The sequence below is a fragment of the Balaenoptera acutorostrata genome, chromosome 4 (genome assembly GCF_949987535.1).
Source record: "Balaenoptera acutorostrata chromosome 4, mBalAcu1.1, whole genome shotgun sequence".
Taxonomy (NCBI): Eukaryota; Metazoa; Chordata; class Mammalia; order Artiodactyla; family Balaenopteridae; genus Balaenoptera; species Balaenoptera acutorostrata.
The window spans coordinates 41,614,100-41,632,225 of NC_080067.1; the positions used below are offsets into that span (position 1 = coordinate 41,614,100).

Consider the following 18,126-nt stretch of genomic DNA (forward strand, 5'->3'; position numbering starts at 1 on the left):
TTTTAGCACAGTCCCTTTAAATCTATTAGACACATACCCAAGGTGGACACTATATTAGAGGAACTAACCATTTCAAGAGTTTAGTTGACTCATTTCATTTAATGACAGATAATTTCTCCCAATTTCCATACAAAACGTGCTTATCAATCTCACTTTGCACTGTTTCCTAGCTGGATGAATAAACATCTCATCCATAGATAATATCAGGTAAACCAAATGCAAGTATGCAAATAAGCAGCACACTTCTTTGTCCAATAGCACAGTTAGGGCATTTTTCTTTAGTCATTTATTTGAATGTGCAAAGAAAATCAAACTTTTTATTTTTTAACAAGGAAGAGCTTTTGAAAATATAATTAATGAGAAATAAAGTTATCTGATGCCCTCTAGTAGAACAAGTTAGGTTGTGGATTTAAGTGCATAACATCCTTACCAGTGACATGGTATCTGTCTAGGCCTTGCAGCTACTCTTGGCTGGGGATGAACAAGGGCAGTGACTTGATGTTAACTCAATAGAGGAGTTCAGAAGGGGTCTTTTCAAAAGGACTTGTAGATCTTCCTTTAGCCATTTTATTTGGGTGTTTCTCAAGGGCCAATGTAGATTACAGAAAGCAGGATGTGTGTGGCAGGAGAAAGTGAAGGGGAGAACCCTGCCACCATCTTACCGGTCTTCTTTTGATTCAAATCCACTCTGGAGAAATGGGAACTGGTGAGTAGGTCATCCAAGATAAATTCCAAAGCACCAAGAAAAATTCTCTAGAAAATTTTTTCCCTAACAAGTGTTATCCAAACGGGTTCAGTGGACCACTTCGGTGAAATGAGGTTCCAGAGAATTTGTGACATCTTCCTATTTGTTGTTTTCCCTCTCAAATTGTGTGGAAAAACTTTAGGATTTTTCTCTACCTGCATATCTTACAACTCTTCCCATGGATAAATGATTCTAATCCTAGAATTAAACCAATCTATTCTAAACAAGAAAGAAAGAAACCTCCCCCAGAACCATTAAGTGGATCAGTGTTATCATTATCCTCCAGACTGGACCAACTGAGGAGAAAGAGGTAAAGGACTGGTGTGGGCTTTGTCTCCTCGGTCATCCCAATATGAGGCTGGACTTGACTACATGCAAAATTTCCATAAGGAAGCCTTATTTATAATTAATTATGAAAACAGCACCTGCTTCTTGATATTTACAATGAGCTGTATTTTATTTTTATATATTCTCGTATCTGTTCGAGTCAAGAAAAATCAACTCATGTGGGTCTATTAGAGAAAGGACCACATTACCAGCTTTAAAATTAGCTTTCTGCAAGTCAGCCTTGCTGATGTGCTCTACAGATGGGATGTATTTTCACCCAATCAGGAAATACTTCAAAGCGAACCAAAGCAGCATTGATGGGTTCTTGTAAGATTTTATATCTTCCTTTATAGAACTCCAGTGATGGGCCAGATTTTCAAGGATTTATTTCAATATCATGTGCTTTGTTTTTAACCTCTAAATCATTTTTGTTCACATAAATGAATACCAGTGATTCAGATTTTTAAAATACCCCTTGGCAGATGAACAAAATTCCTCTGGTCTTTTATGTAAATATAATCAGGCAGATATTAGACTATCGCTCTGCGCATGAATACATAACTTTCAGTGGCTGGCAAACCTGCTCCTATGCCAGAGGTCAATGGAACCCAGGAGAGAATAACTGACTAGGGAATAACAGGTTTTCATACCCAAAATGAACTGCTGACCCAGCTTCAATAAGACCTGGGGTTTGACAATTTTTCCAGATATGATGATAGATTTGTGCTGATCTATTGCCCATTGCCTGTTCCCACTGTGATCAATATCATACAGTAATAAGATGGCTGACTGCGGATAAGAATGCTATTTGTGACTTGATTCACCACATACTGAATTCTGCTATACAGTGACTATAAGGCTTCTGTTCTTTCAACATATTTTATTACTGAAGTATTCTGTTGAACCATGTGAAACTGATGTTTTTGTCAGTCAAAATAAGGAAGTTGAACATCAGTTTTTTTCATATGATTCAAACCAATACAAAAAAGAACTTCTCTAAAGGATTGTTTTGTCATGTCCTTTTAGCAAGGACTTTGTAACATCAGTCTAAAATTATTCTTAATTCTTTGTTGTTGTTCTTATTTCCTGCTGGCTTATTTGTCTTTTTAATGTTGTGGAAGTGGTTTTTATGGTTCTCCTCTTTGTTTCTTGATTACTTTGCATAATTTAGCAAGAAAGACTAAATAGCCCTCTTTTATACCAACAACACATTAAACAGAACACAAATCCTAAGCCTAAATCTTTCTTCAATAAATTTTTAAGGAAAGAAACACAATATTGTTCAGCCGAGTGATCTCATGACAATAAGCAAAACTGTGTCAGCCAGATGACTGCTGGAGTTTTGCTGAGTGGTTTACACAATCTGAAATAATAACAGTGTGTCCCCTGCAGTCAGTACCAGTCACTTCTCCGTGGATGTATTTACAGTGAGTCATATAAATCTTCAATCCCTCACTCATATCTCAGTGCAAGGCATTTCCCAGGAACTTCCAGGAAATTACAAAAGCATGAATGAATCTAAAATGTCAACTTAAAAAAATACATTCTCAGTTCTAGGCCATGCTTGGTAGAAAACATGAAAAGAAAAACTTTTTTTTTTTTTTTAAGTAAAGATGATGGATTCATTCAATATTTTGGGAAAAAAACCCAAGTCACCTAGTTAACTCTCAAACTCCCAAAAGAATTCAAGGCCATAAGAAATATCATTTTGAACAACTAGATGCTTGAAGTAACTCTGCCTGACTTCTTTCACATTTTCACAAGATTAAACCTCACCGTTTAGTACATCTTTAATGATTTAAGCTAAACTTAAAAAAATAAAATAAAAAACTATTCCAGTAGATGAAAATGTATCTAACTTTATATTTGTTACAGACGTCCTCTGTCAAACTGGGAAATTCACTTAACCTTTCTTATATTAAATTCTCCAACATGTGTGTTAAATACATAGATAATCAGTGAAACATTCAATTGTTAAGAGTTTGTGTTAATTCAGTCTTATTGATTTTAGCCATTCTCAAGTCCTGGTGTACTTAATTATCCAAAACTTATATTGAATATGAGCAATATCACTTTTATTGTTACCATTTCAAAAAAGAGTTTTAAGAAGGCTAATCACTAAATTAATGTAAACACTTTTGAAAATGTCAGATTCCCTAGAGATCACCACACTAAGTGAAGTAAGCCAGACAGAGAGAAAGCCAAATATCATATGGTATCGCTTATATGTGGAATCTAAAAAAAAGATACAAAATGAACTTATATACAAAACAGAAATAGACCCACAGACATAGAAAACAAACTTATGGTTACCAAAGGGGAAAGGGGGAGGGAGGGATAAATTAGGAGTTTGGGATTAACATATACACACTAATACATATATATATAATGGATAAACCAACAAGGACCTACTGTATAGTACAGGGAGCTATACTCAATATTTTGTAATAACCTATAAGGGAAAAGACTCTGAAAAAGAATATATGTATATACACACACACACATATATATGTATAACTGAATCACTTTGCTGTACACCTGAAACTAACACAACATTGTAAATCTACTATACTTCAGTTTTTAAAAAAAGAAAATGTCAGATTCTATACAAACATGCTAAATAGTAATATTTGTCATTACAAAATGCTTGAACCTCCCTTTTCCTTTGGCAGCATGAGAATCCACTTTCCTCTGATATGGAGTGGGAGAAGGGAATAGAAAGTAGAGTATGGAAAAACCCTCCTAGTACCTAAACATGAAAGGGGTTGATGGTCAGTGGGTGGGTAAATATAAATTGGATTCCCCGTCCTTCAGCTGTGTTTCTTTCTGGAAGAGAGGCTGCCTGGCTTTTTCCATGCTTTCTATGAGAGCTGAAACCTGTGAAAAGATGTCATGTCCTAGGAGTGGGCAAGGACCTTAACCTAAATCTCAAGGGAAGAACATGGCTGCTGCTTAAGAGTGACTGTAGGAAAGATCTAATTAGCCCAAGAGTGCCTTCAGCCATCCACACCTGCTCAACCCATTGCCAGAAGGGTAAGCCTGCCCTGGGCATTCTGCCATTTTAGTACCTGTGTCTCCAACCCATCATCCTTCCCGGGGCCAGGACTAGGGCACAGAATTTAAAGGAGCCCCAGAAAATTTAGTAGTCAAGATAAATAATATTTTTAAAAATCAAAATTAATACAAAAAGTCCATGATAAACACAATATCAAAACTGTAAATAAAGACATGATCAATATTACTACTTACCTCCTTTTGCCTCAGCTCATTATGGCTTGGCAAGATGTTACTAATTCTGACTTTACTTAAAATTTTACTGAGCTTTTTTGGCATCTCCTTAAATCGGGCACCTCAGGGAAGTTCCGGCCCTGACATTCTTTTCTTACTTTGTCTGTTGTTTTCTGACTAGCTCACACTCTCACTGGCTCCTGACCTTACATCACCTCCTGACTATGGTTTCGATCTTTTCTTTCCATAGCCTAACCTCCAAGAGATCAGGGAGTGCGTCTGTTTGGTTCATAACTGAACCTTTGGCACAGTGCCTGGCATACGGTAGCTGCTTCATAAATGCTTGTTGAATGAATAGAAGGAAAATCTCTTGGAGCTCAACGCTGCCCATAGCTTTCCCGCATGATTATGTGGATGGAAAATGCCTCTCGTTGGACACCTACCCCAGAGCCTGTTTTGGGGGCCACATATCCCTTTACAGAATGTTCCTGAACACTATGGATGGGAAACCAGAAACAATATATTTTGAGGTTTGAAAAAATCAGAGTTGGTAGATTTAGGTAGATTCAAATGGAATCAAAAAGATGATTAAACTTACTGGGGAAAAAAAAGCAATTAAAATAATGTAAGGGTATTTTCAAATTATCTATTTTGCAAAAGATCCAGAAGGGTATGGCGATTTATATTACGGGAGTTTTGTTTATTTGTTTGTTTTTTATAGCGATACCTGAAATTTCTTAAGTTTGGTGAATTCAGGTCACTTACCTTCAATGGTACACTGGTCAGGGACTGGAATCTTCTTTCCCATTTCCACAGCATATGCTTTCACTTTACTGAGGTTTTCCTTTAAGTGCAAGTAGAGCTTATCATGGTATTCTACAGGCCTTGAGGTTGTATCTGGAGTTTCTTCCTGATAGTTTTCTTTAACTGTTTCTGGCAAATTCTCAGATTCTATATGTATAATACTTGGGTGTGAAACTGAAGAATTTATCAGTTGTGATCCATCAGTGTCTCCCTTAAAGGGCGACCTGTCATGTCCTTGGCCAAGTGGGTCTATTTCTGAAAGAGAGATGCTGGCTCGCGTATCTCCACTCTCTACAACTTCCCCATCCTCTGAACTCAAGTCATTCGTTAGCGCGGTGTGCAAAGCCAAACTCTTTGACCTACAATACAAACAAAGGGAAGGCTGAGGCAGGTAAAGAAGCTGGGCTACCGTTTACTGACAAGGAAAAGAAAGAATAATAACACTGGGCAAAAGTTACTTCCTCTAGAGTGTGAAACTGAAAATTGGTGCTATTAACAGAATTTGATAAAACATACACATTATGTAATAAGCCAAACCTTTGTAGATCTAGGCTACCTCCCAAAACAAAGATTTAAAAATCAGTTTCATGGCAAAACTGGCTGGGAAATGGTGAACTTACAATATTTATATTCTTTTTTCTACTTTTGCTTCTGCTTTTTCATCAGAAATCAAGAAAAGCTTTTGACAGTCATTCTCAATATCAGCATATTTATATTTAAGAAGTGTTTTTAAAAAATAAACCATAATGAAAACTGGTCCCAAAACATACTTATGATTAAAATGGTTATATTTAAAAAAAAATAAAAATAAAAATAAACCATAGGTTTGTGACTTTTATTTGAATTCTTTTAATATAGCGAGCTTCTTTGGATAACGAAAGCACTGTGGATGAATTTTGCTATAGGTAAAAGATATTTAAAAACCACTTAATAAAAGTGTGATAACAAAACTAATAGCAAACATGAAGCACATATTCTAAAAACCAGCCAAACAAAATTTATACCTATTAAATCTAATGTCTTTTCTTTCTTCCTTAGAAATTTGGTCCAAACTATATCTTCTGATTGAGCCAGGGGTACTGCCCTCAGCATTTATTTTGTCTTCAAAAGCCTGTATTTTAACTTGGAGCTTTTCATGGTCTTCATTTTCATCAACAGTGAGGTTGACTTCTTCCAGCTTCTCAAGAAATTCGATTTCAGTGCTGGGTTTTCTCCTAAAAGAATGAAAATCATTGCATTCGATGCTCATCACATATACCCTTCAGAACAGTGTTAACTGCTAACTGCTTCTTATTCAAAACTGAAAACTGTACCTGCTCAATTTTTTAATTTGTCTTTTGACAAATATTTATTGAGTAACTACTGTGGACACAGGTCTTTGAAATTGCTTCTACAGTGTATTCTGCCAGAAGTTTAGAAACATTGGTGTTTATGGCGACTTTGTATTAGAAATCGTTTTGAAGGATTCAGAGGACGAAAAGCAGTTTTTATGGTCATCTACCATATTCTTATCTAGCTTTCCAAAGCATGCTTTCATATGAAATTCATGCCAGGAATTTTCTAGAAAACTTATATATGCTGATCTGTTTGTACTGAAATTATTAGAATAAGAACATTTCAAATGGACTGTGTAAACTCATGGTTTTGTTATTTTAAGGAAATCAGTGGGACTCTTCCATTTTATGAAGCAAGGAAAATCTTTCTGAATTTTATTATGTTGGAGGAAAGAGGTTTTCCATGAATGACATTAATAGTTCCAAATATCTTGTATAGTAGAATTTATAAAACACTCTGTGGGTCATTAAAATTACCTCCTTTAAGGCAGGGGCTATTTGTGAAATAACTTTGTTACCTCTCTAAGGGCTAACACAGTGGCTTAGATAGAGTAAGACCCCACAGACAAGCTGCAGAAATAGCTCACTGATGCTCACTGAGGTGCTGAATGATTAGAGAAAAGTAGTATGCATTTATATTCCCTTACCTGCCTTCTAATATCGAGCCAGACTGGAGTTACTTTAATTTCAATTTAATGATCACTACCAATCATATAATTTGGGGTTAGGATTAATTCTCTCTTTATAAACACAAAGGTTAATAATCTCTAGAAATCCATTCACCAAGATGGCTTAATAATTCTGTTGGTTGTCTGTGTGTATTTACTTGGTTTTCATATTTTTCCTAGAGGTTGAGGGAAGGCGCCTCAAATTCACAGAAAAATCCTGGCTTTTTCAAACATATGGCTATTTTTCCATAAGGGCCAAAGTGAACCTGTCATATTTCTTAAGTTAGGGTGAGAAAATAAAATTTTGGTTTTCTGCTTTTTTAGGGAAAACCAACATAGAGGGGCTGTTGATGATTTTTTTTCAGTTACTTTCCACCCATTCTGGGGCCATGTCTGTGGTGGGCATTGTTGAAGGGCTGAATCCTGCAGCTTTTCTGACTGGCCCAGAGAGGGGTCCTGGCCTTGAGGGAGGGTTCCTAGTTTTGGGTCCTCAGGGGTTGGAGTCCTCCTGTTAGTCCAGCCCAGGGAGAGATGCTGAAGGTGAAAACTGGGAAGGAGAGTAGATCATCCATTAAGTAATAGGACATTGTTTATTGTGTAATAAGCTATTGTTGAGAAAATTTATTTGCATTTTTAATATAACTTTTATAGGCTTCCTATGGTTTTGCATACATAATGAAAAACTTATTTTCCATCCCATGCTTGAGTGAACTATACATGAGTAGATTTCAAGAACCAGCGCATGGGAATAAATGCTCATCTTGAACATGCTTCCCTTTCTGACACACATAAGATACTAGCTGCCCACAAACACATGGGAGGTTTTTACATCTTCCAGCCAGAAGATTCTAAAAGCTGAATTTTTACTCCTATTACAAATAAAATCAAGATAGTGCTGTCATTGGATGGTATTTTTAAAACCATCATGATTACAAAGGTTAATTTTAAAAGGTCCTTCTCAAGATGAGAAATTTGGGAGCAGTATTTATTTTCTATCTATGTTAGTCCATGTATAGTCACCAAACTAAAGTATTTCTCTGGTTCCTTGGAACCTAATCACATTTCAAAAATGAAAGATACCTTTATTTTTGAACTTTATTTTAGAAATTTCTATAGCTGGGATTATTAAAACTTAAAAATTTGTGAAGCACAAAGTATACCCCAATATGTATATATCAGATGTTGAGTACTGAACAAATTTTTAAATCTCAAAACATACAAGTTGTCAGAGGTGTAGTTTCTCATGCATTTACTAGTTTTTTCTCTCTACATAAAGCTCTGGGTTATAACAACAGTTTAAATAATAGCATTTTCTTCCAAAAATTTCAAATTTCACATGATTATAGTAAATCTCCCTCAATAATTTTATTGGATCAGTTTCTGATTTTTTTAAATAAAATTTTCTTACTTATGGAGATCTTTTATTTCTTGTCCTCTTCATATCAATTTCCCCATCTATAAAATGGAGATAATAACTATACTTAACTCATAGGGTTGTTGGGAAGCTGAAATGACAGAATCGGTGTGAAGCACTGTTCCTAGCACAAAACAGGAAGTCAGGAGATGTTAAATTTTATTATTATTATTAATTGTTATTATTATTATCACTCCTCTGGAAGCTTTATCTGTCCTTGTCTAGGCATTGTATTAATGTAAAAAGAAAACACCAATGGCCTAGACACAGGTAGATCAATATTCCATATCCTGGAAGGTACTGATGTTCCCTGGAGAATGCTACGGCATCAAACTTTAGGAGAGGACAGTCACTCAGCCCCCTTTCCCTGCCCCTGTCTCCAGTCACCAAGCGTTGGCTGTTAAGCACCATGGACTGTGTGAGTCAGAGCTCTCGTACCTGGGAGCATGCCTTCCTTCACCTTCAGATTGCCTTACAGCATCCCTGAGGGGACTCTGGGTATGAAAGAAGTTATGGGTTAACCCTAGACATCCGCTGACCCAAGAGGGTTAGGTCAGGTGCCTCTGGGGCAGGTTGCCAGGTATCCAGCCAAATGTGAATTTCAGATAAACAACAAATATTTTTTTTAGTATAGGTATGTCTCTAATGGGACATAGTAAAAAATGTATTGTACTATACTAAAATGATTATACTTATATTAAAAAATTATTTGTTCTTTACCTGAAATTTAACTGGATGTCCTGTATTTCTATCAGTTTCATCTGGCCACCCTATTCCTGGGTAAATCCCTGCTGCTCAGTGGGCAGGGAACTATAATGCTCATCCTAGTTCCCCTGTGCCTGGCACAGTGCTTGACACTCACAGGTACCTGAAGCGTTTGCAGAATAAATGAACTGAGACCACCTACATCTCTGAAGCCAGCCTGCTCCCTGCACCCACAAAAAAACCCTCTGGAGGTCTACCAGATGTCTATGAAGCACTGGCTGCTTCTCCTGGTCCATGGGGAGTAGGGGATGGGGCAGTGTCATTTGGTAAATATCAACTGTGGAGAGAAGCAAGGAGCAAGAGCAGGAGTGAAAAGAGGGATTTGCAAAGGGCTAAATAAGTAAAGAAGCAACAATAAAATGTCTGGGCCAGAAAAGTAATCTCTAGATATGAGGCTGATGAGTGTTGCTGATGAGTAGGTTTCTCACCACAAAGAATTTCTCTCTTATACACGATCGTCCTTGTTTTTATGATTTGGAGATTTTATAACACAGGAGTCAGGGGATGGGGTGGTAATGAAGGGTCTCCAAGGTAGCCAAAGCCACAAGATGGACCAGAGAGAATTTTCTGTTACTGGCCATCAATCCACCTGGATATGTCACAGAGTTTTGCTGGCAGAGAATTAGGAAAAGTTTTTGTTCCAATAGGTTGAAAGGTCAGAAAATGGTAGGTAGGTAGAAGTTTGAATTTATAAAAAACACTCACTGCTCCTTGACTTCTCTTGGTTTTTAAACTTAGTATAAATAGATAGGAGAGAACTGTTCAAAAACAAAAATCTTTTAGAGAGAGAAACTCTGCATTCCTTTTAGAGCAAAGAAATGCATCACAAATGTGAAAGTATGGGTGGAGAGTGGAGGTCCCGGTCCTGTTTACGTTTATTTGTGGGGGCCAGGGAGTTCGGTTCATGCAAAGGGGTTGTTATTTTTTTTTCCATTTGTTACTTTTAACTCCAGAGGTAATTCTACAGAAATCTTTGTCAGAGTTCTATAATCCCCTAAATATTAACTTGGCTTTAACTCAACATGCCACATTACAAGAGGCTCAGATGATTTCCAGTCTGAACAGTTTTTGGTGTCTATTGCCAAGGTAAAGTTTGTAAAAGCATATCTAGGGATACCCAGGAGGGGCAGGGGAAGGCCTAATTATCTCCCTCTTGTGTGAGCGGGACTCCCCCTTAGAAACGAATTGGTCCTTGGGCAGCTCACGGCTCTCACTAAGCTGGGAGATGAGACTATAAAGCTGGCAGAGGTGGAGAGATTGGCAGCCTCTCCTCCTGGCTCCTTAAATCAAAGAAAAATAATATTAGTTAACTTTTGATGAGCTTGGCTTATGATCCCATGCCCAGGATATGTATCCTGCAGAGTTGAGCTTGTTAGAGGAGAAGTAGGAGAATATGATGGACCAAATCCACATAGGAGTCCTAAATTCTTAGGATGTTATATTCCCTACTCTTCAGCAGTTTCTTGGGTCATCAATCATCATAAGAATGACAGAGATGATCCCCCAGCTCCACAGCACTGTCATCTGTTCTGGAACTGAAATGAGTAATGCCTCTGGAAAAGCTAAACTTGAATACTAAGGGAAAGGACAATGTTGAATCCAAATTCTTGGTACTCTCTTCTGCCCCTGACTGCCTCAGTGCGCAAGAGCAGAGACCAGCAGGTGCTCAGTTATATGGGCACCAGAACATAGAACTTGCTGAAATGAAATGACTCCATGGTTTATTTCATTCACAACAAGATTCTTTTTAGGGGCTTCAAAAGGAGAGCGTGGCGGGGAAATAGACTGAATATGGCCTTCCAGGGAAAAGATCTAGGTTTATGACTCCAATCTCCTGTTTGTTAGTGACAGGCAAATCTCTATGACTTTTCTGTTATCTAAAAATGGGATCAATGATACTGTATCACCAGATTGCTGAAAACATTATAGAAGATAATGGATTTGACAGTGTAGCCCAATACAGAATGGGCATGAAAATGTCAAATGGTAAAACCCTAGGTAGCTACTGCCCAATGTGGACATTTGATTCCGAAAGAGGGCAGCTTGTACAGGTGATACCAAACATGGAAGATAAGCTTCTTCTTTTTCTAAGCCAGGAAGGACCATACAGTCCCTCCTACCTCTGCAGCATCCTAAAGACTGTGGACTATAGGAGAGCGACCCTTCCTACTGGTGTGAGCATACAAGGACTGGGATATAGAAATGGTCGATTTTTAAAAAATCTCTGTACTTCAAGGATGAATTCTGAGCCATTGCAGGCACGGAGAGAGAACGTTCTGCTAATAAAACAAAAGTTTAAAAGTCCTGATACGAGGAAGTGATCACTCTAATACAGATGCTCAGTCATTTGTTCACTTTTCATTTAACCAACACGAGAAGGAATGGGACACAGAAAAAGATGAGCAAAAAGTGCAAGGCCCCTGCCCTTGCTGCTCAGAGTGAGGTTGCTGGGCCAGCAGAATCAGCATCACCTTAGAGGTTGTCGGAGATGCAGAATCTCGGGCTCCATCCCAGAGCTGCCGACTCAGAGTGTACGCTTTAATCCAATCCCCAGGTGTTCCAGTTTGAGAAGCACTGGCCCAGGCACTGAAGGAACAGAATCTGAAGCAGACCAGGGCAGAGGCACTTTCCCTTAATCAAGCAAAGCTGCTGAGGGTTTCACTAATTCTGTAGTGAGGTGAGACTTAATAAACTGTGTGTGGGACTTCTCTGGTGGCAGAGAGGTTAAGAATCCGCCTGCCAATGCAGGGGACATGGGTTCGATCCCTGGTCCGGGAAGATCCCACATGCCGCGGAGCAACGGAGCCTGCACTCTAGAGCCCGTGCTCCGCGACAAGAGAAACCACTGCGATGAGAAGCCCGCACGCCTCAAAGAAGAGTGGCCCCCGCTCGCCACAACTAGAGAAAGCCCGTGCGCGGCAACGAAGACCCAATGCAGTTAAGTAAATAAGTAAGTAAATAAATAACTGTGTGTTATTTGGAGTTGGAGTGTGGTAAACTGTATGCAGTTCCCTCACATTCCATAGTTTTATCCTCCTCAAGCCTTCCAGGGTCTTTATCAGTTCTGAGGTAAAAGTACCTTTTCACTTTTTGCCCCTGACAGATACTGGTTCAGATGGACCCGGAATTCTTAGTCAAGGTTCCCGAGCCTAGAATGGGCAGACCCGGTGAGCGGCAGCCTTACCTGAAGGCTGACAGATCCTAATAAGTTGTCATCTGGATGTGGCACAAGTTACAAAAGCACTTTGAAAATTATAAAAGAGTACAAAAATGTAACATAGTAATGTCATCAGAACACTCTGAATCAGGGGAGAGAATTGCAGAGACAACACGCTCCGCCTTTTCTAGGCTAACTTTTTTTCTGGGAACATGAGCAGGTAATGGGGGCTGCCCATGAGGATTAAGGGGAGGGTATCTGCCATGAAATGCAACCACTGGGCCTGAAGAGGGAAAAAGTAAGACGTTGTCACTCACCATCATTTAACACTGGAAGAGCAGGGCAATGGTTAAGTTATCCTTTTTGCTACATCTCCTCATCTGGTCTGCCCATTCTACTAGTGAAGCAGGCCCTTTGCCATCTCCATTTCACAGATGGAGTAGCTGAGGCACAGAGACGTCGACTAATTTACCGAAGATCAACTAGTAAACCCAGCATTAAACACAAGTATCCACCTCCAGGGCTCACCTGCTTCATACCCTCTTCCCCCTGCCTCTCAGTAGGTGTTTCCTTCAGTTTGCCTCTGACTCTACCACAGGAACAAGCAATACATATTTTGGGACCGGTGATAGCACAGTAACCAACAAGAATTATTATATGCTAATATTGCAGAGTAACATCCTGTGGGAACACACCAGAACAGAGTTGACATATAATCGCCGAGCAACCCTTCACAGAGGTCTGAAAAATAAATTCTGGTGTCCCCTTTAAAAAAAACTGAAAGGTGTTCAAAACTCAGGAAACAGCATGCAAATAGCAACTTCAGAGTTCAATTATGATGCATACCAAAAAGGAACAGGGAGCTTTTGGGGAATGAAAATAGCAAACAGCTGGGTCATCAGGATCAAGTAGAACTGTTTTATCCTCAGCTGTCACCCTTCCCACAAGGGGCCATCTAGGGTAAAGTCCCTCTCACCTCTCCTCCCACAGCACAGGTTTTCCTTTCCTCCAGGCTAAAGCTTTGCCGTTCCCTGTCTTGTTTGAAAGGGGAAGCCAAACCACAGAAGCTTGATGAAAGGCTATTTTCTCTTTTGTGCGTCCTGTGTTTTGAACACAGCCGTGTTACAGGAAAGGGGCCTGGTCCCCCTGGCAGAAGTGTAACTGTGCCGCTCACCCTCCTGGCAGGGCTGTCCACACCAGCAGAGCCAGCCCCTCTGGGGCCTCACGCTCCCTGGCGCTGCTTCATCGGCTCCAAAGCTGATAATGCAGTCTCCCACCTACCTCTCTTGCTGATAAACGAATTCCTGAAATACCTTTACAGACCTTCGCATCACCATAAATGCAGCTTTAAGGAAGGACAAATGGTGGAAGTAAATGAAAAGCAGATGGAACGTAAATGGTACCACATGACAGACTTAACTTCTTCAGTAGGAAGAGGGGCAAAAAACTGAAGCCCTTCCTTCCCTACACATGGAGGAGTAACAAGAACCACAGCTACTGCCACAAATGGTTGTTCCGATTTTCTTTTTATACAAGTGACCACCCTAGACCTCCCTAGATTGAAAACATATACATGTTTTTTATGAAAACTCTGGTTACCTTGGTGGGGTGAAATTGCATTCAGCTTTTCCTAAGCAGGGGGCAACACTGACCAGAACATCACATGTTTTTAATTATGGTCCTGAACCTCCTTATGTACAGTTTGCGAGCCAACAGTTGCTCTCAAAGAATCAATTTCTCTTTGTATAAACATGTCTTGCCTAAAAAAGTGGGAGCTCTTGTAAGCACTTTTAAGACTCTATTTTCCTTCCATAGTGCATAGGCTCTGAATATTAGCTCTCTCAAGTTTGGGGGAGACTGGAGGGTAAACAGAAAGATACCTAGCACTTCAGCGCAGGACTTCAGGTGTGGAGGAGTGGAGAGGCAATGTGAGCTGTAGCAGGGCAAAAGAGAGAAGGTCACCATGGGCATGGGTGGGTGGGGAAGACCTCCTGGGGAAGGGATACCAAACTGGAGTACTGGATAAGAGCAGCCTTCAGTGGGAAGAGAGGCACAAAGAAGGCATTCTATTGATAGAAGATAATAATAAAGGTTAGTGTTGTATCACTTTGGGGAGACACAGGCAAGTCACCCCTGACATTCCTTTAAAATTCCTTTATTAATGAAGTACTGTGAACACTGTAAATCTTGTCCACACTACAATTTGAGATACACTGGACTACACTAAAGGAAGAAACGAAAGAAAACTCTATGAGCTGATGTCTGGGCATTTACACTATTGCCCCTCCAAGAACTACCATGAACCTAGAGGTGAGTAGGGGTTGGGTAAAGAATTTTACTTTGTTCTTGCCCATCCACAAAGTTTTCTCCACTATGCTTTAGTATGAAGCCTCTGTAATCCTAATATATATTAAAAGATGTTGTTGTGACGATGTAACAATATAACATAGTAAAAGCTCCCAGCACTGAACCCATCACAGGGTAGGAGCTGGTTAAAAAGCTTGATCAGACTCAGAAACATGGCCTTCTCTGAAAAGCTGGAGAGAAAAACCTGGCTCCCTGCTCTCTGCAGTTTCGGCTGTGGACTCGGTAAAGAGCCATCACTCCTAAACTCTCGGGCTGTGCCTTCAGGGACTGTGTATCACACCAGGGTTGGGTTCTGATGTGATTCCCAGATGTCAAGATGGGAACTCTGGAATGACAGGTTGCAAAGGGTCTCACAGTTGGAAAAGAGTCTCTGCAGTCCATGTTGCTTTGTTACACATTCCAGACACACAATGACTCAAATCCCCTGTTCCACCCTGCCATCCACTTCTTTGATGTTCAATGCATGAAATTTAGAATAAGCCAAAACTCTGGGGTGACTCCACGGAGGGGAGATGTCCTGGAGTCCTTTCCTTGTGAACATAATCTCCTTATTCTATCTTCCCTTCATTCTCTCCCACATACTGTTGTTTCATTTCCTTCCCTCCACTGTGCCATCGCTTTCCATTTACAGGTTTCCCCCGCTATCTGAGCATTCCTATGAAACTTTTCCTAAGCTGAAATGGGTGTAAGGCGAAGAAGCAATTACCTTTTTTTTTGTAAAAGTGAAAATCCTCTTTGGATTTCTTTCTGTTAGCAAAAATAGATACAATTGGCCCTCCATATCCCCCCTTCCGCATCCTCAGATTCAACCAACCACAGAATGAATTCTGAATTTTGATCTGCAATTGGTTGAAACTGAGGATGTGGAACTAGCCTATACAGGGGCCAACTGCGCTACACCATTTTATAAGAGGGACTTGAGGATCGATGGATGGATGGCTTTTGGTATCCGAGGGGTCCTGGAATCAAGACGACTGTACTAATGTAGGTCTTTCCTCAAAGCAAAGGGGCGTAAAGTGAACTTTTGAAAAGTGAGGGTTACCTGTATCCCGAAATCAGATTTAAACCTACCGAATAGGTTTTGACTATATTGTACCTTTCATTGCCTACCCCTCACCTCCCACCTGATTCTTAACAACAAAGAATAAACACAGTCTCACCACTACTATCACCATCACCACCAAAACAATCAAAGAACATACACCCATTTAATCAAGCCAGAGGTTAATGCTTTGTGTTAAAACTTCTCTTAAAGGTAACTTTCTCCCCCATGACTTTGATGGCTTTGGCTAGGGTGTGAAAGCTGGATCTGAGGGAACTGTGACCGCCCCCCCACCCCGCCCCCCGCCAGGCCTGGGACTTAGGGCTGGGTCAGGTGCCCTTTCTCCTTTCCCTCTGCTTTCCCCTTGTGCCTTCTTCCTGGCCCCTCTTTCTCCCTACCTTTTCTCATTTCTCCTATTTACCTCCCCACCCCTGCTTTCTTTTCACAATTTCCATCCCTCAAACCTTCCATCCCTAGTTGGGGCCAAGCCTAATCTCCTCCTAAGACCACCTGTGACAAACTGTCCGCAATTCTGACGGTGCCTGATTAGAGCAGCCTCCCTCGCACCACATGCATTGGCAAAGGCGTCTTCTAGTCCAAGGATCGCTGACTGCTCAGCCAGCACACAGCTGCCAGGAGCCACCCTCTCCTTCCCCAGCTTCCATGGGTCCCGGCAAGCAAATGGTTCAATGGTTAGCGGCCACCCAGCAGGCTACTTAGGGCTCATACACTTTTGAAAGGTATAGACCTTTTCTCCTATCTTGACACCCTCTCTTTTTTATTTAAAAAAATTTTTGAATTAATTTTTATTGGAGTACAGTTGATTTACAATGTTGTGTTAGCTTCTGCTGTACAGCAAAGTGAATCAGTTATACACATACATATATCCACTCTTTTTTAGATTCTTTTCCCATATAGTTGATTACAGAGTATTGAGTAGAGTTCCCTGTGCTATACAGTAGGTTCTTATTAGTTATCTATTTTATATATAGTGGTGCGTATATGTCAATCCCAATCTCCCAGTTTTTCCCTCCCACCCCTTCCCCCTTGGTAACCATAAGAAAAATAGGGAACGCTTCACGAATTTGCATGTCACCCTTGAGTAGGGCCCATACTAACCTTCTCTGTATCGTTCCAATTTTAGCATATGTGCTGCCAAAGCAAGCACCACCCTCTCTTTTTTAATCCACAATTGCTGTTATCTTTCTTTTGCTTCTCCAGAATTAATCTCAAAATCTAAATGTTTTGCATGGCTGTCCTGTTAGTCAGCCTCCGGTGGTTTATTATTTAGATAAAAACATTCATCCTGAAACACAGGAACAAGAAAAGTGCAAGTGTGCTTACCTGGTGCATCAAATAAAAAATCACCCGATTAATTCAGTCATTTGGCGCAAAGGAGGCTCCTGTCTCCTCCAGTTTTTCACTCTCTCTAGGATGCTAATTGTTTTTCTTTTGATAGTCTTGTAATTTTGGCCTGAAGTCTAAAATCTGGCCTGCTGGGCTATGTGTCAGATTTGTAAATTAGATGACATCTGTTTTGAATTTAATCCATCTTTAATTTTCTTTTGAGCTCTCTTCCCTTATTCATTTCCCCTTCAATTGTAAGGATCAGACTTTGCTGGATGCTTTAGACAAAAGTGTGGACCTTTCTGCTTTGTGGGGCACAGATTACAATTACTGAAGCTAAATGGTCACAATGAAGGCTATTCAGAGAAAAGATGTGGGGAGAGAAGCCTTAGCAACCATCCCAGAGAGGATGAGCAGCTAATACAAAAGCCTGGCTGTCCACATCAGCCTTTCTGAGATTCCCACCGAATACTTACAGTCGATTAGAAGGAGACTGACAGAGAGGGTTGAAACGGGGGAAGTATTGTGAATTGAGAGAGGCTGAGGTGGTGGCGATGGTGGTGGTGGTGGTGTATGTGACCTTTTACCTCTTCATATTTAATTTTTTCTTTTTTTTTTTCCCCTCAGAAAAATAATAAAGGGAGGAGAAATGCATTTTCCTAATGCAGACTCATATTTTGACAGTGAGACCTCATTTTTTTCTCCTGTCTACATAGCTCCTACATTCTTCTTTTCATGTGGAAGTTGTTTATTGCTAATTGGATTGGGCCTGCTTATTAAGAATCATTTTTCCTGTCAGAATGCCTAATGTAACACCCTTGTATAACATGTTTTTCCTTTATACAAACCCTTTTTCACACATATAATCTCATGGAGAGTCAATCGGCGTCTTGAAACTTTGCCTGTGTAGAGGCAAGAAAGAACGGAT

The 18,126-nt window shown here is 40.0% G+C and overlaps 1 protein-coding gene and 1 non-coding gene across 6 annotated transcripts in view; both read right to left on the reverse strand.

Moving 5' to 3' along the window:
- Nucleotides 1–5,033: 5,033 nt before the first annotated feature.
- The window catches only part of VEPH1 (ventricular zone expressed PH domain containing 1), a 122,949-nt gene continuing 109,856 nt past the window's right edge, over nt 5,034–18,126 (reverse strand). For 3 of the 5 annotated variants that reach the window (XM_057545991.1, XM_057545989.1, XM_057545990.1), the window contains exons 8-9: nt 6,109–6,318; nt 5,034–5,463 (exon numbers count right to left, since the gene is read on the reverse strand). In XM_057545991.1, the coding sequence (XP_057401974.1) occupies nt 5,058–5,463; nt 6,109–6,318 (616 nt within the window). In that variant the 3' untranslated portion in view covers nt 5,034–5,057. Of the gene's footprint in view, nt 5,464–6,108; nt 6,319–18,126 lie in introns of those variants that run through there. The other 2 variants (XM_057545993.1, XM_007164840.3) reach the window with 2 other exon arrangements.
- Nucleotides 16,913–17,019, reverse strand: LOC114236711 (U6 spliceosomal RNA). The gene has a single exon (XR_003622573.1). It is a non-coding gene; the product is annotated as a U6 spliceosomal RNA (small nuclear RNA).